This window comes from Schistocerca americana, chromosome 6 (assembly GCF_021461395.2).
Source record: "Schistocerca americana isolate TAMUIC-IGC-003095 chromosome 6, iqSchAmer2.1, whole genome shotgun sequence".
NCBI classification, from domain to species: domain Eukaryota; kingdom Metazoa; phylum Arthropoda; class Insecta; order Orthoptera; family Acrididae; genus Schistocerca; species Schistocerca americana.
In genome coordinates, this window is record NC_060124.1 from 7,606,182 (window position 1) to 7,628,505 (window position 22,324).

The following is a 22,324-nucleotide window of genomic DNA, read 5'->3' on the forward strand; positions in this document are numbered from 1 at the left end:
GAATTGCCTTGTGGAACATACTAAAAAGACTGTAGAAAAAGTAGAAAAATGGATAGATAACAAAGAGAAACAGATAGATGATAAAATACGAACACAAGTGACAAACGCAATTCGTGCAGTTCACTCGACTGGTCAGATCAATCAGACAGAACAGGAAAGAGTAAATAACATGAGAATGGAGGACAATTACGTCCCTGCTTCACGTGTTTTACCCGAAAATCCGCCATTCTCTGCCACCTATAATACAATTTTTGGGGACAGGCAGGAACGTGTAGTCCTAACAGTGAACCATTGCATGATGAGGGGGCTGTGCCCACTGTATCTTCAATAATGATTGAGGAGAGTTTTAATTAAACACCACCTTCTCCACCGACAAGAAAAATATTAACCCAGTTATATTGATAAAGAGTTTTTGAAACATACTGCCCAGAGCACGGACAGAGAAACAAAAGATACAGTTTATTGTTTCGCACACGGTAGGAGATGTTGCTCTATGGGCGACAGATGCAGCTGAAAATAGCTACACCTGTGAACAATTTGAGAAGGTATTTCTAAATTAATACTGGTCGCCTTGTATTCAGGAAACAGTTCACCTCAATACAGATGGAAACAAAGGTATGGGGAAAGGTTTGGCCCAGGAGGTAGCAACCAACAGCTGATGCGAGATGTAGGGCCACATGGGAAGAATAGACTTGCAATGCCATGGTATCTGAGACAGGCTAGTCAGACTAACGCAGAAAGATCCACAAACAATAGCTATAATAGGAACAAACATGGTCAAGCAGGTACTTCAAACAACCCGGCTTGGCAGAATCAGGATCGAAATGTGAGAATTGTTGATGTGACAAATCATCCTACATCAACCGATATGACAAACTAAAGACGGCCGCAATTAGCTCTCCGTTGTCGGGCATGGGATGGAGAGAGAGCTCACAAACAGTAAGGAGAAACATGATGTAGTGAATATGTTAAGATATAACAATGGCGTTGGAATAAAGGAGGAACTTTTATCAGAGAATAAGAGATGTAACCAACTAGATAGTGAGTTGGTACAGGCTGTGGTTCAGGCTAAAGTTCTTAGTATGCCAGTCATATCATGATTGATACGGGAGCTACAGTTAATGTGATGAGTTACGATTTCTGTAGGAAATTGTGCCAATTGCATCACGTGCCAGTGTTGCCAGTTCACAATTGCAAAGTGTCTGGTGCCATTGGTGCCCAAGCACAGATAGTGAACAGCCAGGTACAGCTGGACGTATTTATGGGAAATGGAGCATTCAATTGCACGTTCCTAGTTGTAAAGGGATTAAGAGTCGCCTGTATTACAGGTTGGGTGTTTTTGAGAGAAAGGAATGCCTATATGGACCTCTCTCAAGGTATTTGCAGTTTGGAGAATAGGGAAGTGAGAGTTAAATTGGAAATGCTGCACACTAAAGCTATACATGGCAAGTATTGTCAGAATGTTAAAGTGAAGTGTAACCTACCAAAAATACTGCGATTACAGCCATCATGGTGGAGAGAATGTTAGAACCACAAAGTCCTGTCAAGCAATAAACAATAAAGTAGAGGAATCCATATACCTGACACCAGAGCAACAATTACAATTATCTCAGCTATTGAAGGAACACATAGAGGTATTCTCCGAGAGACCAGGGTTCATCAAAGGTTATGTGTATAATATTGATGTGATACCACACAATACATTTTGTAACGCTACTTACTCTGTTCCATGGTCGAAAAAGAAGGCAGTGAAACTAGAGATACATAAGATGCTAGAATGGGGAATAATTGAGCCATCAGTGTCACCTTACAGCAGCCCTTTACTAGCAGATACAAAAGATAGTGGAAAAATATGTCAGGTGTTAGATGCTCGCGACATTAATAAAATTATTGTGCCAGTAAGGACTAGGCCAGAGAATTTGGAACAACAGTTGCAAAAGTTCTTTGGAGTAAGGTATCTTTCAACCATTGATTTGCGATTTTCCTATTGGCAAATCCCCTTGACAGACAGGGGAGTAAATATACAGCTTTCATTTTCGCTGGTCCGAGTTACCAGTTTAAAGTATTCCCATTCAGGTTAAATACGAGTGCTGCGGTATTTATAGCAGCTCTTGATTCAGTGTTAGGCCCAGAGTTGCTTGATAAAGTCACCCTATATGTGGATGACATTTTGATTGTGACTCCCACCTGGGAAGAGCATATGGAGATAATACATAGAATATTGGGCAAATTTGAACAGGCTGCAGTAAGTCAAAATTCGATAGAGAAAAGATTAAATTCCTGGGACATGTCATTTCACCCTTAGGGGTTGTGTCAGATGAAAAGAAAATACAAGTCATAAAGAACTTTCCATCTCCTAAAACAAAAAGGCAATTGAAAGCATTCTTGGGCATTTTTTCGTCATTTTGCAGCTGATCAACGTTGTAAAATCTGCTCAAGAAAAATATAGTTTGGCAGTGGAATTCTGCCTGCAAGAGAGAGTTCAATAGAATCAAACGAGCGCTAGTCAACGCATGTATTCTGTATCACCCCTATTGCTAAGATTGAACAGTTTCGCTATTACCCAAATTTAGGCAAATATGTTCACCTAATTTTGAGAACAGATCTCCTATGTCAGAAAACAAAACTGAGCAACCGTTCAGCAAGAAACGAATTACATTCAACCGTACCGACGCACCCGTTACAACTAGTTTATTTGGATTTAACTGGACCACTCCCCACAGCACGAGGAGGGTGCAAGTATATATTGGCAGTTTACGATGTATTTTCTAAATGTCTAAAGATGTATCCGCTCAACAGATGCTCTACAGCTACAGCCATTGTGAACAGGATAGGAAAAGATTATACACCCATAATTGGTAAACTCGAAGCTATCATTTCAGATAATGCCTCATATTTTACTGGTTACAAGTGGAAAAAATTTTCTGAGAAACCATAGTATAAAACAGATACTGATAGATAGGTTCCATCCAGAAGCCGGCCCAGTGGAATGCATATTCAAAGAATGTAATAGGTTCGTGTGGACATATGTGCTGAATAAGTATACAGAATGGACTGAATATGTAAACCTGTTTGGGAACATATTTAACCATTTACCACATTCTGCCATCCAATACACGCCAACAGAATTGGTGTTGCCTGAGGAAGAAAGCGATGAGGGGGTAACTTCATTGCCAAAGTTAAACTGTGGGCAGCTGACTAGAGAAGAAAAGATTAGCAAAGCTTTGTCCTCTTTTAAAAAATGTGCTGAAATTAGGAAACGGAAGTACGACCAACAGTTAAGGAAAGTACAAGGGTTTGAAGTAGGAGAGATGGTACTTCTAAAGAACCATGCGAAGGCCTCTCTGGTACGTAAAAGGAATAAGAAGTGGCAGTTATTGTATAGTGGACCATATGTAATCGAAAAGATATTGTATGGATGTAGTTATTTTCTAACTAATCCTGAGAATAAGAAACCAGTGGGTTTGTACCCATATAAGGATTTGAAGAAATTTTATATATAATGTGAACATGTGTAATAGATGTAAGTTTAGACTCAATAATATTTCTTTTCATTAATGAATTTTCAATTTATTTTGCTGTGGGGCGGTGGCATAAAACAACTGCAAGGAGGGAAGGAAACAATGCACGTCTGGTATGAGGTTGTGTGCGGCTCATCACTATCACGCATTAGCTGATCGCTTGCCTCAGTGACGTCACAATCTTCAGTACGCACTGTCGGGGTGCAATCCGGCGCCCACTCCTCAACACTTCACCAGCTTACCACAAAAGAAAATTGACCATGAACATTCTATTTTCTGTAAAAAACTTAATGATGAACCTAACTGAAGGAAAATATTGTTTGTATTTATGTATTTAAATGTTTAATAAAAGTACAGTCTTTACAGCTCTGGCCTGGTTTTCCCTCTGTTTCCCAGTGGCTTTTACCCAAATGGGAGAGCATAAAACAAATCATTCCGAGGAGAAGTTGTAAAAAAGGCTGTACTCAACTTTAAAGTAAAATCATCCATGTGCAAGAATTGCAAGAAAGCACCTGTATTATCACAACTATTAAAATCATGTGTCTGTAGTCACCTGTCTGGACGCAGGCATATCAATCAATCTGTAGTCACCTGTTTGGGCACAGATAAGCTAAGAATATATTAATACCATGATTAAATCAAATACGTCTGCAGTCACCTGTCTCAACGCAGACAAACTTAAAATATATTAATACCATAATCAAATCAAATATGTCTATCATCACCTATTTGGATGTAGACAATTGATAAAAAGAAATATGCTATCATGGAATGCCATTTACAAGACTGTACGTAACTATGCAAATGGCATTCCGGGGGACTTTTACAGGGGAAAAAAAAGGAGAAAACCCCTCAACAATGGAGAAACACTATCTGCGTTCTTTGAATCGCAATTATTATTATCTTTGTCCCTTTGTACAAGAAGAATGAGTGTATTTTTTTGTTTCATTATCGTCTCGATTCTGATGTTCTAGCTGATGGACACTAATTGTTCATGGTCTGTAACTGATACAATTATCTATACTAGCAATAGAATTTTGTTGAATATACATGAAATAAATAATTGTAATATGTGTTTATGTCAGTAGTGAGTACCTATCCTGCATATGATTCGGTACGTAATAATTTTGTGTAGAATCATTATTGTAGCGATGCCATTGATGATAAAAATTATATAAGTTCTTAATTTAATGCTAAAATTATTAAAAAGAATAATCTCAATTAATTGAAAACGGCATCTTGTAATATTTTCCAATTCATGTTAGGCCAGAGGTACAGTTTTTTTTATTAATAGTAATATCTATAAATGCTTATGCTGCCACTGCACATAGGCAGCTACCCTGGAGCATCCAGCCTCACAGAAAAAATAATTAAGCATTATTTAAATGGATTATCGTGTAATATTAAAGGAAGATTTTTAATCCATCCTGAGTAAGACGGATGTCTTCACGTTGGGATACAGATGATATTTCTGGCGACAGCACTCTGAGAAAAATTTGCCGTGGTTTTTAACAAACACAAAAGAGTACTATCAAAACCATTTCATACAATAGGAATAATGGCATAGTTATCGTTATATGAAGAAGTGTTCAATTTAATTCATTAAAAAAAAAAAAAAATTACACAATACGGTACGTCAAAGGTTGGACCCACCACATACCCCTGTAAAGCTATCGCGTACCACACCAGTCAGTCAATGGGACCCAGGTGCATTGTTCACCTTCTGGCAGGGATGCATATAGTTGTCACACCAGCAGGCACACACTGTATTTTTTACACATTCAATAAGGTTGCTTACCATTCAGAAAACTGAGAAGCTAAGCAAAGAAACTGGGTATGTTCTAACATTGTCAAGTCAGCATCACCAATGGAATACACTGGACAGTGGCACAACAGCTTAAGGTTATGGGATTGATAAAAAGGCATAAAACCCATTGCTGTTGTACTTTTTACAACAGCATACCTCCTGGGGGTTTAAGTAGGGATTGTCATTTATTGCTTCTTCTGCTGGAATGCTGATGTGAGGTCCCTAAGACAGTAGGCCATTATGAAATGTTACACAGTCTATCATTAAATCATTCAAAAAACAACCTAATGCCATTTCAGATAGCAAACAACAAGCTCCAAGTTCTTGAAACAGATATCAGCGGGCAATCAATGAAACTCCATATACAAAATTTCTAGGAATATGAATGGAAAACAAATTATGGTGGAATGAACATTTTTAATCTACAAAAACAAGCTTTGAGGTTGATCTGTAGAGTTACATACTGGACATCTTGCAGGCATCTTTTCAAGATCATCTGCATATTGACACTCAATATATCTCCTCATTGACAATATTTGAATTCAACAACAAAAAACTTTTCCAAACTACATTAGAGATTCACGGTCATGGAACAAGGCACAAGCAAAGTCTTCACAAAGATTCAATAACTCTCAATGCAGCGAAAAAATTGAGTTACCCAGCCCAGAAGAAAAAGAGTTTACAATAAGGTTCAATGGATATTGTCTACCCTCATATATTTAAGAACAAACTGAAACACATTTTTTATAATTTTAATGAATTTTTAGAGCTATTCATTAAGCAAAATATACATCATATTACAAATTATATTGTAATATTGCTTATTGCATATGTATCATGTAATGTTTCATGTCTTATGCACATATTGTTTGTAGTATTGTATGAACCAATAAGTATGGCAGACACTCAATTTCAGCAACTGGACTGAAAATAATGATAATTAATACGCATACAGAAAATTTATCATTTATATTTTTCTTTTTCTCCCTCTTTCTCTCCAAGTAATCTTGTATTCTTTGACTTGTCCTACATTACAGTACATCCTTTGTTCTGAATATAATTTAACAATTTAACATAAATAAAAGTCAAATCAAGTCCAAAGCTCTAATATTTCATTCTCTTAAAAGTGCTGCAATTTTTACATAAAAATTGAGTGCATTGCAATGTTTTAATGATTAAAAATGCAAACCAAATCGAGGTTCCCTTGTACATAATATAAAAATGCGCTGCAGACTCCCAAACTTATACAGGTGACTTGTAGTGACTTTTCCTACTTGTGATGATCTACTGTCACACGGTTTCAAATACTCATGTGAACTGCATATTTCCAATAACTTGCACACTTTTTTAAAAAGCTATATTTAATTTTATTTTGTATGATAACAACCTTCAGAAATATGTATTCAGTGTTCATGAGGGTGTCTTAACAGGTAAATACAGTGAGCACTAAACACTTTTCAGGTAGAATGTAAAATACCATGTACAGAAGACAAATAACAAAACTGTGTAGTTCAATAAGTTTATAAAAGCTGCTTACTGTGTTAACTTAAATTATGGACGGATGTTCACAATGTCTCTCATAACAAAATCCATTAAGGCTGAGAGTGATCAAGTTCTTAAATTACTACGACATTTTTCTAGAATATCCTTGCGTATACGGGGAAAATCTGGTTGCAGCTTAAGCACTTGCTGGCAGACATCAATGGCTTCTGCATACCTGTAGGAAAATATGCAAATAAAATGGCAAACATTAGTAAAAATTGCATCTGTATGGGGACAGATCACTACTGATCAAATGGAGATATGGCTGTACAGCATGCTGGCAAGAAAAGAAAATAATCGCTAAGTTTCCAGGTGGTGTTCTTTGTGACCTAGGGAAATCATAGAAAAGCTAAATCAGGATGACCGGGCACAGATTTGAACTTTCATCCTCCAGAATGTGAGTCCAGTGTGCTAACCACTGCACCACCTCAGTGGGAGAAAGAGAGAGAGAATTATTAGTTTTCTATGAGTCTATCTGCTCCTCAATCCTCCTCCCATTCAAGAGTTCATACAGCTATTTTCCACAAAACACTTTATACACTTGTATGTCTACCAGTTTTCGAGAATAACCTTTTTCACAGTGAAACAAATTCCAGAAAGTTATTGATAAGTGTTCTTTTCCCAGGCCAGATCCTTCTATAACAGCCATGAAAGAAATAGAATCACATAAACAAGGGGTGCTCAATAAGTGGTGCAACAATTTCCTTTCTCTGCCAATTTTGGATTAAAAAAATTGTAATTTCATTTGTGACATCCTTAAACATTCATGCGTCATCTCATGCATTTTCAGTAACTCCTGTTAGATGAGAGTGCTGTGACCAGTCTTCAAAATGGCATCTGAAACTGAGATGTATTCCAAGGATAGCACAGTCACTGAATTCCTTTTGGAGGAAAACTAGACCATCAGAAACATTCACAAACACTTACAGAATTTTTACAGGTACAGGCAGTGGCCTGCTGAGTGAAGGGTCTGTACTCAATAGAAGAAGGAGAAGGAAATCTGTCTGAAATTGTGAAGGAGTTCGCATTTTTGCTGTGCTGTGAGCCTGCGATGTTGCAACACGTGCACAGTGTGATTCAGGGTGACCAATGAATGACAATAAACAACTCAAGTGTTCAACTTGACATCTTTATTTGCAATACTGAAACATTTGTTCACTAGGTATCACAATCAAAGGTTTGTGCCTCTTGGGATCCACTAACCTCACTGAATAGCATAAAGAAGAAACAAGAAACATCTGCACCTTACTGTGTGTTTGTTATGATGTTGATGGAGATGATTTCTTGTCAAATTTTGCCACAGAGCAGAAACAAAGCTTCACCATTTTGAGCTTGAAATAAAACGGCAATCTATGTAGTGGAATCACACAATGTCTTCTTTGAGGGAAAAGTTCAAAACAGTACCCTCAGCTGGTAAAATCTTCTGGGACTCTGAAGGGGTTATTCTCTTCAGTGACCTCCCTCATGGTCAACCAATCAACTCCAAAGTGTATTGTGAGACTCTTAGGAAATTGAAGAAATGATTACAGTGTATTGATAGCCACAAAAATGCGAACTCCTTCACAATTACGCAAGGTCATGCAGAAGTCTGCACATCCAAGAGAAGATCATAAAATTTCAGTGGACTGTTCTTCCTTGTATGCCCTACAGCACAGGTGCCGCACTTCTGACATACATCTCTTTGGCCCACTGAAGAATGGACTCCAAAGAAGCACTACTGTAATGATGGGGAAGTTATTTATGGAGCAAGAAATTGGCTGAATGTGCAGACTATGATGGCATGCACACCCTCACATTAAGATGGCATAATGCCACAGAAACGAATGGAGATTATGATGAAAGACAGAGTTTTATAACTGAAGAAATGGGAACAATTTGGTGTATTTATATCATGAATAAAACCATTCTGCTTTGAGGAAATAATGAGTTGAATTACTTATTGTACGACCCTTGTACAATTATTACTGTATTTATCAGAATACAAATGAGAATTATTGCACTAAATTACAAAATAAATACAGAAAACTAATAACTTTTGAGATAGAATCTGGCCATTACTTACCTTCAGAAGGTGAAATGTGTACTGCTGTTGATAGCTACATATAAAAGCAAAAAAGCACACTATCCTTGCTCTCAGAACTGCTAGTTCCTTCCTCAGGAAAGAGAAAGGGACAAGCTGTGAAAGGCTCAGATCACTCAGGCACCCCCCCCCCCCCCAAAAAAAGGAAAAAAAAAACAACAATTAAATGAAACGAGCATATAGCATTGTTGGCCGGGAGGCCCCATCCAGGGAAGTTCGGCCGCCGAGTGGAAGTCTTATTTCAGTGGACACCACATAGGGCGACCTGCGTGTCAGTGATAAGGATGAAATGATGATGAAGACAACACAACATCCAGTCCACGAACGGAGAAAATCCCAACCCGGCCGGGAATCAAACCCGGGCCCACTGCATGGGAGGCAAGCATGTAACCACCCAGCTAAGCAGGTGGACAGACCCAAGGATAAGAGGAATCACCTACAGTGAGGATCAGGGTCTGCTCTGAAAGCTATGATGGTTTGTCAGCAACTCTGTCTCATAATTTGAAAATAAATACAGACGAATATATAGTTATAGGTTTGTTTATAAATAAATAAATCTTCTGCTACCACTCACGATTTTCTTTATTTTACTATTCGCACGACGTGTTTCGAGAAATAATTCCCATTTTCAAGTGCACTTGAAAATGGGAATTATTTCTCGAAACGCGTCATGCGAATAGTAAAACAAAGAAAATCGTGAGTGGTAGCACAAGATTTATTTATTTATAAACAAACCTATTGTATCAACAGTCGCAGGCTTTCAAAAACCATTTATAATGGATCAAATCAGAATATATAGTTGATACAAAGTAATTAAGAACCTTGCACCCAGTTAATGATGTTTCATTATTCAACCAAATTAACTGTTTGTTTCATTCTTCCATGATATGCTTCCTAGATTCTCAACAGTGTTCTTTCAGGGCAACCCTCCACAACAAACTGTTCCGTTATCATATAGGTTGTTATCTTCAGAGTCTCATTTGTGCTTTATTTAATTACACAACAAAGGACACTGTTGGCCCAGTACAGTAACAGTTGCCTTGGACCAACAATCTCTTTGGTAGTTGGCCACCAAGGACATCAGCTTTTAGACTTCATATAAATTCATTTTGCCTCTTGTTATTCTTTCTTCCAGTCCTTCTTCTATTCAGACATATCTACTAATAATTGTATCACTTTCTTATATGCTGATCTCCATCTACATTTGACATTATACCAACAGCTAAGGGCAATCTGAATTGTTATATTATTCTGAAATATCAGGTACGCCAAGATCGCTTGTAAATCTTTTTATTGATTACCGGTTTTGACAGATCCATGCTGTCATCATTGGATCTTGTAACAGCCCAGATCTGTTGAAACTGGTATTCAATCAGAAGATTTACAAGCAATCTTGGCTTGTCTGGTATTTCAGAGTAACATAAAATATAACTCTTTTCATAATTTCCTCCACTCATTCAAAAGCAGAGTTCTTTTATGAAGATGGAACAGGGAAATATTTTAGAGAAAGCCAACTGATGGAAGCTGACTGAGTAGTTAAACTGACTGTCCTCAGAGATGCAGTCAGCTGTACAGAATTCTAAAAATATGTTTGTTTTCTAGCCATACTGCTGAACGGTGTTCAGCAGGGGAAAAAAACAAGAGCAAGGAAAGATTTATCTGTCCCTAAGAGATTCATGCAAGTTTGAAAATATCCAGTTGTGGCCAGTGTCTTTTGGTAGTGTTATACAAATGATTATGGCATTTTTGGGTCTCACTGTTATCTCACATCATAGCTGGCCCAAAACCTGGATTTATCTAATAGATATCAGTCTATAAGACAAATGGAGAAACGCAGTCCTGATTTGGAAATATTGGGCCTGAGTTACCATCTGACACAGTACTCAAACCATTTGTTTAAATTTTTTATTAGTTCACTTTCAAAATCCTTCTCACTAGACAGAGATTAGAAACTGAAAACCCTGTCTGCATATTAAAACTTGTGACAGCTCAGCATGAGTGCTAGCAATATGGACAATAGCTATTCAGGCAAATAGCATGGCTTGCCTAAACAGGTAAAGCTCACCGACAAAGCAGTTGACTAATGTCTGTAGTTGGGCCCTCATCTACTCGCACTGTGTACTGTATGGAAGCTCTGAGCTTAACTGAACTCAGTTACTTTTGTGCATTATTTAGGACTGTTCTTGTATTCATGATGATGTTTTTGAAACTGGCATTGCAGCCTGGCCTGGTAGTTAACTTTCTGTGCATTATGAACTCTGTATGTGAAACAGTATTGCACAAATAAAACAAGTGTTAAAGCAGATTACAAAAGAATTTACAGTTTTTTATTTTGTAATTACATTTTGGAAAGCTGGAAGAACCATGCATCTTTCTCTTCAGTTACAAGCGAAGAAAACCTCTTTTACTAAGCCACAGAAAGAAGAAAGCATAATCAAGCAAAGTAAAGTTTCAGAGGGGCAGTTACAAGTTCATTCTACATTAAATTGTACTTATCATATTAATGCCTACATTATCATGAGTAATAATGACTTACCTTTTTGCTTTCATGTGACAGAAAGCCAGTTTGCTACCAAGCACAGGATTAGACCGCCTACTGAGAACCCATGCTGTAGAATAGCTCATGGCAGCATCTCGGTACCGTTGTTCTGTTTCTGCAGCTTGGCCAAGCAATTCATGGGCACGCACACAACCACGGTTATGTCGCAAGACACGAGCTAATAATTCAGAAGCTCCAGAACTAGTGCTACCTTGTGCTTCAGCGAGTGTCAACCAACACCTAGAAGTTTGCAAAGTTGCTGAGTTACATAGCCAAATAATTTATTTTGCTGCTAATATAAGGACATTCACATATTTGACATAATTGTTCCAATAATATGAAAGAAGTCATCCAAGGAATTGAGTTCTCAAGAACTAGATTCTCTTTCTTAAAATAGAAGATACAAACATTAAAGTTATCTGATTCTTGAAGAGAACTATTCTTTATGTTGCCACTTACATTTTGCTTTTTTCCATTTTCAGGTATTACATATGATGCTATCTGAAGCTTAAGGGCAATAGTTTCTTTTCATATCATCACACAATGAGCTAAGTATATGGGTTTGCCTTAAGAAACAAATCATGCCTGGAAGCAGAGTAATACAAGTCAAAGAAATTACAGCACTTGCTGAGTTTTTATATTAACGGAGAGAGAATAAACTAGTCAGGAAGAACATATATAATCAAAAGGAGGAATACTGAATAACATGCAGATATCTGAGCAACATAGTACTATATTTGCTGAGATATCTGAGCCTCAAGTTCCAGATGATCCCAGCAAGTTCTATGTAGAACATCCAATTCAATTTACATTTCTGGTCATACGGCATGGACACCCTGTAAACAATTGTTGCACAATTGTTCCAAGCAGATGCTCACACATATAGCACAAATCTGTTTCAGACCGTCCTTCATAACAAAAATAAACGATGCTGAAGCTTTATCGACAAATATTGGAAAATTATGTTCAAATATAGATGACTAGAAGATGAAAATGCAGTCCAACTAATGGGCTTAAAAGATTTTATTACAAAGTGGGGTGAGATCTACAGCTGTTAGACTGAATTGAACTGAACTGAATTTTATTTGATCCTGTAAGATTACATGATGTACTGTGAATGTAGTTGTAACATCACTGATTATAAGTAATAATATATACAAATTTAATGTGATAAATACTCAACACTCTCAAGATTCCTTCTCCAGCAGATAGTCTTTGAAAACTTAAGTGTCATGTAGATTGTAATGCAGTTTTTTAGGCAGACTTCTTAGTAATCTGACCCCTGAGTACTGGGGGTCCTTTTTCATGCATTGTCAGTCAGTGGGGTACACTTCGTATGTCATTCTTCCTCCGTGTGGAGTGGGTGTGTACCTAGCATTTATAGTCCCCTCTGCACTATCTTTCGTGAAATATATTAGTACAAGGCTGTTAAAGTTAAGATGCCTAGTCTTTTGAAGCAGTTTATGCATGTTTCAGAAGACTTTCTCCTTAATATGATCCTGATTGCTTTTTTTTGTAATGTGGACTCCCTTTTTATTTCTTGAAAGTTTGATTTTCCCCACACTATCACTGCATCCTGCAGGTGCAGTTTGAACATAAAATTTAAAAAGGGAAATGGATAGGTTAAAGTTAGATATAGTGGGAATTAGTGAAGTTCGGTGACAGGAGGAACAAGACTTTTGGTCAGGTGAATACAGGGCTATAAATACAAAATCAAATAGGGGTAATGCAGGAGTAGGTTTAATAATGAATAACAAAATAGGAGTACAGGTAAGCTACTACAAACAGCATAGTGAACACATTATTGTGGCCAAGATAGACACGAAGCCCACGCCTACTACAGTAGTACAAGTTTATATGCCAAATACCGTATTTACTCGAATCTAAGCCGCACTTTTTTTCCGGTTTTTGTAATCCAAAAAACCGCGTGCGGTTTAGAATCGAGTGCAAAGTATGCAGAAGTTCTGAAAAATGTTGGTAGGTGCCGCCACAACTAACTTCTGCCGTCTAATATATGTAGCTTGTAGCATTAGACAGGCATGCTTTGCAGGCACAAAGATAAATACTGGCGTCAAAACCTATCTATCAGTAAATAAATTAAAAGAAAAGGTAGAAGAATGTAAACATTATGCCGCGTATTCTTTCGTGTTTGCTGCTATCTCATTTAAATCCTGTCTGCGTAATAAACTACGAAACTAGAGTGAGACAACAGCAAATGCGGAAGAATATACATATTATGTAATGTTTATATTCGTATTATTCTTATGCTGAATAGTGATACAGTCATAAATGAAGCACGAATCTAGGATGACTAACATCTGTGCAGAATGTAATGTACTAAAGAGGCGTCTGCAAATATTTTCAAACGGAGAAAAATTTTCGCTAAAGTCTCGTTCGGAACAAATTCTATCATACACCGTCTATTATTTGGTTCTTGTTGAGCATTATCAAAGAAAGCAGCAGTGTAAGTAACAACAAATAGCAGTCTCTTGCCGTTGTTTCGGTTAGAGACAATTCCTATCTTTTATTTTATTGTAAGCGGCGGTAGCGCGCACAAAAGCGAGCCATGCCGCGAGCGGCGACAGGCCGTAAACACGCACTATCAGAATGCAACAAACAATGCACGACACAGTACAGTAATGCATTTTCAGCTTAGAGTGACGCAAACACCTATAACAAAGAGAACGGCACTTATCAGGTCAAAGCAAAATAAGCAATCGATTCAAACCAGACGAAGCACGTGAAAAAGGAACGGTACCCGTATAAATACGGGTGGAGCACCTGACGTATAGCAATGGCTACCTGGTAAAGCTTAAGTGCTAAGCTTACGACTCGAACCAAACTACTGTAGCTGTATCGTGATTCATTCGACCTAAATTGTGTCTCGTGTTACAATGGACCACCTTTGTTTCCATTTGGAGGTACGGCCTAAAACTTTTCTCTCCCCTCGAATTTAGAGTCTCAAATTTCACGTGCGGCTTAGATTCGGGAAATTTTTTTTTCCTTTATTTCGTTCTCATTTTTCAGGTGCGGCTTAGATTCGAGTAAATACAGTAGCTCTGCAGATGATGAAGAAATTGATGAAATGTATGATGAGATAAAAGAAATTCTTCAGGTAGTGAAGGGAGACGAAAATTTAATGGTCATGGGTGATTGGAATTCTGGAGTAGGAAAAGGGAGAGAAAGAAACATAGTAGGTGAATATGTATTGGGGCTAAGAAATGAAAGAGGAAGCCGCCTGATACAGTTTTGCACAGAGCATAACTTAATTATAGCTAACACTTGGTTCAAGAATCATGAAAGAAGGTTGTATACATGGAAGAATCCTGGAGATACTAGAAGGTATCAGATAGATTATATAATGGTAAGACGGAGACTTAGGAACCAGGTTTTAAATTGTAAGACATTTCCAGGGGCAGATGTGGACTCTGACCACAATCTATTGGTTATGAACTGTAGATTAAAACTGAAGAAACTGCAAAAAGGTGGGAATTTAAGAAGATGGAACCTGGACAAACTGACTAAACCAGAGGTTGTACAGAGTTTCAGGGAGAGCATAAGGGAACAAATGACAGGAATGGGGGAAAGAAGTACAGTAGAAGAAGAATGGGTAGCTCTGAGGGATGAAGTAGTGAAGGCACCAGAGGATCAAGTAGGTAAAAAGACGAGGGCTAGTAGAAACCCTTGGGTAGCAGAAGAAATATTGAATTTAATTGATGAAAGGAGAAAATATAAAAATGCAGTAAATGAAGCAGGCAAAAAGGAATACAACGTCAAAAATGAGATCGACAGGAAGTGCAAAATGCCTAAGCAGGGATGGCTAGAGGACAAACGTACGGATGTAGAGGCTTATCTCACTAGGGGTAAGATAGATACTGCCTACAGGAAAATTAAAGAGACCTTTGGAGATAAGAGAACCACTTGCATGAACATCAAGAGCTCAGATGGAAACCCAGTTCTAAGCAAAGAAGGGAAAGCAGAAAGGTGGAAGGAGTATATAGAGGGTCTATACAGGGGCGATGTACTTGAGGACAATAATATGGAAATGGAAGAGGATGTAGATGAAGATGAAATGAGAGATACGATACTGCGTGAAGAGTTTGACAGAGCACTGAAAGACCTGAGCCGAAACAAGGCCCCAGGAGTAGACAACATTCCATTAGAACTACTGACGGACTTGGGAGAGCCAGTCCTGACAAAACTCTACCATCTGGTGAGAAAGATGTATGAGACAGGTGAAATACCCTCAGACTTCAAGAAGAATATAATAATTCCAATCCCAAAGAAAGTAGGTGTTGACAGATGTGAAAATTAACGAACTATCAGTTTAATAAGTCACAGCTGCAAAATACTAACACAAATTCTTTACAGATGAATGTAAAAACTGGTAGAAGCCGACCTCGGGGAAGATCAGTTTGGATTCTGTAGAAATGTTGGAACACGTGAGGCAATACTGACCTTACGACTTATCTTAGAAGAAAGATTAAGGAAAGGCAAACCTATGTTTCTAGCGTTTGTAGACTTAGAGAAAGCTTTTGACAATGTTGACTGGAATACTCTCTTTCAAATTCTAAAGGTGGCAGCGGTAAAATACAGGGAGCAAAAGGCTATTTACAAATTGTACAGAAACCAGATGGCATTTATAAGAGTCGAGGGGCATGAAAGGGAAGCAGTGGTTGGGAAGGGAGTGCGACAGCGTTGTAGCCTCTCCCCGATGTTATTCAATCTGTATATTGAGCGAGCAGTAAAGGAGACAAAAGAAAAATTTGGAGTACGTATTAAAATCCATGGAGAAGAAATAAAAACTTTGAGGTTCGCCGATGACATTGTAATTCTGTCAGAGACAGCAAAGGACTTGAAAGAGCAGTTGAACGGAATGGACAGTGTCTTGAAAGGAGGATATAAGATGAACATCAACAAAAGCAAAACGAGGATAATGGAATGTAGTCAAATTAAGTCGGGTGATGCTGAGGGAATTAGATTAGGAAATGAGACACTTAAAGTAGTAAAAGAGTTTTGCTATTTGGGGAGCAAAATAACTGATGATAGTAGAAGTAGAGAAGATATAAAATGTAGACTGGCAATGGCAAGGAAAGCATTTCTGACGAAGAGAAATTTGTTAACATTGAGTATAGATTTAAGTGTCAGGAAGTTGTTTCTGAAAGTATTTGTATGGAGTGTAGCCATGTATGGAAGTGAAACATGGACGATAAATAGTTTGGACGAGAAGAGAATAGAAGCTTTCGAAATGTGGTGCTACAGAAGAATGCTGAAGATTAGATGAGTAGATCACATAACTAATGAGGAGGTATTGAATAGAATTGGGGAGAAGAGGAGTTTGTGGCACAACTTGACTAGAAGAAGGGATCGGTTGGTAGGACATGTTCTGAGGCATCAAGGAATCACAAATTTAGCATTGGAGGGCAAAAATCGTAGAGGGAGGCCAAGAGATCAATACACTAAGCAGATTCAGAAGGATGTAGGTTGCAGTAAGTACTGGGAGATGAAGAAGCTTGCACAGGATAGAGTAGCATGGAGAGCTGCATCAAACCAGTCTTAGGACTGAAGACCACAACAACAACAACATGGTATACTATTCACAGGAGCTGTTTGTCTGCATACTGTGATAGCTGCCTCATTATGAATGTGACGGAGCTGAGTTTCTTACAGACAGAATTAATACGCTGTTTCCATTTCAGCTTGTTGTCCACAGAAATACCTAAGAATCCAGTGGATTGTACTTCTTCCAGTCTCGTATCATCCACCTCTAAACAAGTGCATAATCTTCTCTTTATTTCTGATCACTGCATACATAGTCTTCTTTAGGTTTATAACAAGTACACTTTCCAGGAGCCACAGAGATGTGGTGTTTGCAGATATGTATGGTCTTCTCTCGAGCTGTAACACATTTTCGTCAATGTTCAATATTGTCATGTCATCTGCATATGATATTTTCTTCTCATTACCTTCAACACCTATGTCATTAATAAACATATTAAACAGCAATAGCACCATTACGGATTCCTGTGGCACTCCATATTTGATGTCTTTGGTTTCTGACAGATACGCATTCCCTATTGATACATATTGTCTCCTGTTGCGTAAGTATGATTCTATCCACTCGCCTGCTTGACCTTGAATATTATAGTTTTCCAATTTTCTTAGAAGTATTTCATGGTCAGTACTGTTGCTTTGGATATCGCAGACACAGTTTGTTTTTCATGTAAGGACTGTATAATATATTCCGTCAGATTGGCAATTGCTGATTCCACAGACTTACTCTTTCTGAAACAATACTGTGATGGTATAATAATGCTGTATCTGTCCAGATAATCAACTAATCTACTATACATAAGCATTTGCAGGATTTTTGAGAAACCTGACATCGGTGAAACTTGCCTATAGTTGTTAGGCTCATCCTTATCCCCTTTCTGGTTCACTGGCACCACCCTGTTTATCTTCAGTTTGTCTGCAAAAATTCCATCTCTGAAAGAGCTGTTTGCTCTGTCCAGCAACGGTGAGACTATTTGCTCACTTACTTGCTATATTATATGATTCTATATTTCGTCGTCACCCGCTGATTTCTTGGATTTCAGTTTTTGTACAGTTTTCCTCAATTCTTCGTCTGTGACTGAACTGGGAACAGCAGGGTAAGGGAGTAAGTCTCCAACTGCATACTAGCAGTGCCAATCTTGAGAAGTACCACAGGGCCAATGGAAGTGCCTACATGTCAACTTCACAGACATTTTCCAGAAATGAATGTACATTATGGTGGCAGATGCCATTACATATTTTCTGTATGTCATTAAATATCCTCTACATCATCAAAAATGATGACCAAGGTCATTGGTGTAAATATTTGCAATTTAACTCCAACCATCAGATATTCAAGTGAACATTTCTCTATGCCTAACTAAGTCTTACAACATCTGTGTTGTTTTCAGATATTGGTGTAAATTCTTATAATATTTGAGATTATTTACAATGAGACTTTGAGGACAGCCCTTGCAGGTTATCTTTTGCAAGTTCCTAAATAGTAATAATACTCTCATTAGTGACCTACTACTGTGGATGATAGCACTATCTCTCCTACACAAGTTTATTGGTCATCTACATGCCAGTCAAGCAAAAATCTGAATAGCTCTCTCATAATTACTGGTGTGAAAATGTTGTTCAGATCTTAATCCAACTTAATGTAACATAAAACAGTTGCAAAATGTGAATGACATGAGTCAGCAAGATATAAGATCCAATTTCTAAAGAAAACATGTGACAAAACTGAAGAACAGACTTAAAGTCTATGATGTGATAAAGTATGTGTAAGTTTTTGCAAATATGAGTAGTCTGAATACTACTAAAATACAACAGGAACAGACGTAATGAAAATGACGTGGACAATACAGATATGTATCTAAAAATCGTTATATATTTGGGACATAGAAGAACAAACCTGCACTACTGTCATGATTTGATTTAAGATCAGCATGTAAATCATAGGGAAATGCTGACAATTCATCTTACTGTAAAAAGTAATCCTACTGTCTGTATAGCTATGTGATCAGCATTTTCTTTGCCACAGTCACTTTGCATCCATAACAGTATTAAACAATCAAACAGCTTTCTTCCTAGTTTGTACTCTATAACGTACTAGCTTAGCGCCTGCTGCTTCGCTCACATACACTGAATGGCCTGCACAGACTTTTTTGTTTTTCTTTAATTGGACTTGCATGTTGTTACACCCATTGCTCATGTGTAAATCTGCACACTATAAAAGAGTTAGTGGCCCTTTACATGGCTGCCAGTCTTCGCACAGTTAAAGTACTTCAGCACAGTTAAAGTTTTCCAGTGGGTTTCATTTAATTTCATACAGTAAAGAGAGAGAGAGAGAGAGAGAGAGAGAGAGAGAGAGAGATTGGGTAATTGGTTCTGCACTTATTAGCACCAGTCTTATGACCGATATTGCATCCTCTCATCTTAAACAGATATTCTGTACGTGGAATCACATTTAAACAAGATATCTATTTTGTCATCACTAATGATTATTTTACATAGTAAATACAACAAAAATTATTGTATAAACACTCGTTCGACCTATAATTGAGTATTGATCATAAGTGTGGGATCCGTACCAGGTCGGGTTGATGGAGAAGATAGAGAATACCCAAAGAAGAGCGGCGCGTTTCATCACAGGGTTATTTGGTAACCGTATGATAGCGTTACGGAGATGTTTAGCAAACTCAAGCGGCAAACTCTGCAAGAGAGGCGCTCTGCATCGCGGTGTAGCTTGCTCGCCAGGTTTCGAGAGGGTGCGTTTCTGGATGAGGTATCGAATATATTGCTTCCCCCTACTTGCACCTCCAGAGGAGATCACAAATGTAAAATTAGAGAGATTCGAGAGCGCACAGAGGCTTTCCAGCAGTCGTTCTTCCCGCGAACCATACACGACTGGAACAGGAAAGGGAGGTAATGACAGGGGCACGTAAAGTGCCCTCCGCCACACACTGTTGGGTGGCTTGCGGAGTATAAATGTAGATGTAGATATGAGGCCTAATGAAAAATTAATGTATCAAAGTTCCTTTTTGTTTTTCCTATGCAATTCTGACAAAGCCAATTCATTCCGGTGACTGTCAAATGACTCTATCTGATTTAGTTCACAAATTCAACAGCTTCTAACAGGGTGTATACACGTTCAAGAAAAAAAAAAAAAAAAAAATCCCCAGATTTTTTCCGGGTCTCCCAGTTACAAACACACTTCTTCACACATGAAAGCACACTTCCTCCAAGGAGAAAATACACGTTTTCCATGATAAGTGACAGTGTACTTTCCCTTGGAGCTGTAAAAATATCAATCCTTTCAATGGTAACGGTTTTATACACTAGCGTAGAACTTCCCGGCACTTTAGAAAACCAAACTCGGCAAGGGGGGAAAAGAACAAAAAACATGTTTCAGAAAGATCTTTGATGTACAGCAACATGTACACAGTATATTTTCATATTACGATATGCAGCATATTTTCTTATTACGAAAGCATAAATTTGAACTCCACCAAACACAGCATATTAGTTTCTGAGGCATTGAAATAGAGATCGCAACGCAGTAATGTAAGTGAATCATAAGTCATGTCATGTGATCTTGCCAGCCAATGACAGGAGATTTCAGAGCACAGAATATGTGATGTAGTCAGCCACTAGCAACATTATTGATAAGCAGTTTGAACAATCAAATAGGAAAAGTTAATGGTTTAAATTAATGTACATAGTATAACCACAAGAAAAGCTAAGCTTTCACATATAACATTGGTCTTCTTAGCGTCTGTTACAGTTTAAAATACATCACACAAATGTGCCATTAAAATATTACACAAGGACATTAATGTCTGGTATTCTGGGCTTGAAATAATTCTAAGTGGCTGGTCCTCAAAGTATTAAATTTTAAATGAGAATGAAACACTCTGTGATTTAAGAAATTTATTGCACATTCTCAAATGTAGCATAGTTCATCTTGCATAAAAGGAAATTTCCTTTGAAAATAAAGCTTTACGAAGAACAATTCGCAGTATTTTCCCATGACCTCTTAGACATGGGTTCATTTCAGCAGCTGCCAGAGAGCACCAGAAAGCAGGAGTTCCCATGAATGGGCAGCTACGATGGCGCAGGATGCCCTATGTTCATACACATATAGCATTAAGAGATCTCACATGGCATCACAAAAGAAATAAGACATCACAGGATAGCATAGCAAATTCGTAAACCATACTAAAATGCATAATTTGGCTTAAAGGACACATTCATATGTCCAGATTCAAAATGAAGTAGGCCCCAAGATGATATTAAGCTTTTCAGGTCACTTTTCAGGATGCAACTTTTCTTGGAGTACCAGTTCTGTATTGTTGCCTGTTTGATTCTTTATTATGACATAATGCCAAACGCGACAGAAGATGAAAATGTGCACTTAAAATCCAGTGAACAGTTGAAACTACCCAATAGCATGGAATGAAACACTTTGTTTCTTATAAAATGACTGCATCTGCAGAAACAATAAATAAAAGCCACATTTATTTAGCAAATTGACAAAAATAATTTCACTGTTGTACAAGGCAATTAATGTTTGACTGCTAAATATGTGGAAATAAAATAAAAATCAGAAAACTGAAACTAATAACATATTTTAGCCTTCCGTAATTATGTGAATGTATTTTAATTCACTTGATAGCTCCTAGCGAAAGAAATCTTTTTTGTTTTCATTAGACGTGTGAATTGTAAATGACGAGGGAAGAGGAAAATCACTAAACGTAAACAGGGGTCATCATCCTCCTCTGACAGCTTTGGTGTGCCAGAAAATTTTTTCTGTGTAGCGTTACTGCTTCTTGCTACTGCTGCAGCCACACTTCATTCAAGTAGCCACAAGCGGGATAGCAGCCATAGACTTCAATGCCACAAATTATTAAAAAAAATTACTCACTGTTCTAAGTAGTCTGCCTCCTCAAAACGCCAAGGTGAACGTGCTACACGTTTCAGTTGGTTACGTGCACGTGTAGTCTGTTTAAGTTGAGTATAAGCCCTTGCTAGTCCCAGAGCAAGACCAGCATGATCACGATGTATTTCTTGACTAGCCAGAGCAGTCAAATCCTGTAGTGCATGTTCGATGTTGGTCTGCCACAAAAGGGAAAAACAAGGTTCAATTAATTTTATGAATTATTATATTTTCTCATTATATTATTTTCACAAACAAAAACTGAAAGAACTTACATTTCACTATAAAATAATTATTAGACATCAGATTCATCTCAAAATCCAAGTCAAATAATTAAATAATACACACTTTCTGGTCTGAG

General features: G+C 37.7%; 1 protein-coding gene across 1 annotated transcript in view; it reads right to left on the reverse strand.

Moving 5' to 3' along the window:
* Positions 1 to 5,728: 5,728 nt before the first annotated feature.
* LOC124619708 (tetratricopeptide repeat protein 21B-like) overlaps positions 5,729 to 22,324 on the reverse strand; it is a 266,652-nt gene continuing 250,056 nt past the window's right edge. The window contains exons 18-20 of the mRNA XM_047146266.1: positions 21,952 to 22,142; positions 11,487 to 11,729; positions 5,729 to 7,045 (exon numbers count right to left, since the gene is read on the reverse strand). Coding sequence (XP_047002222.1) covers positions 6,937 to 7,045; positions 11,487 to 11,729; positions 21,952 to 22,142 — 543 coding nt within the window. The 3' untranslated portion in view covers positions 5,729 to 6,936. The remainder of the gene's footprint in view (positions 7,046 to 11,486; positions 11,730 to 21,951; positions 22,143 to 22,324) is intronic.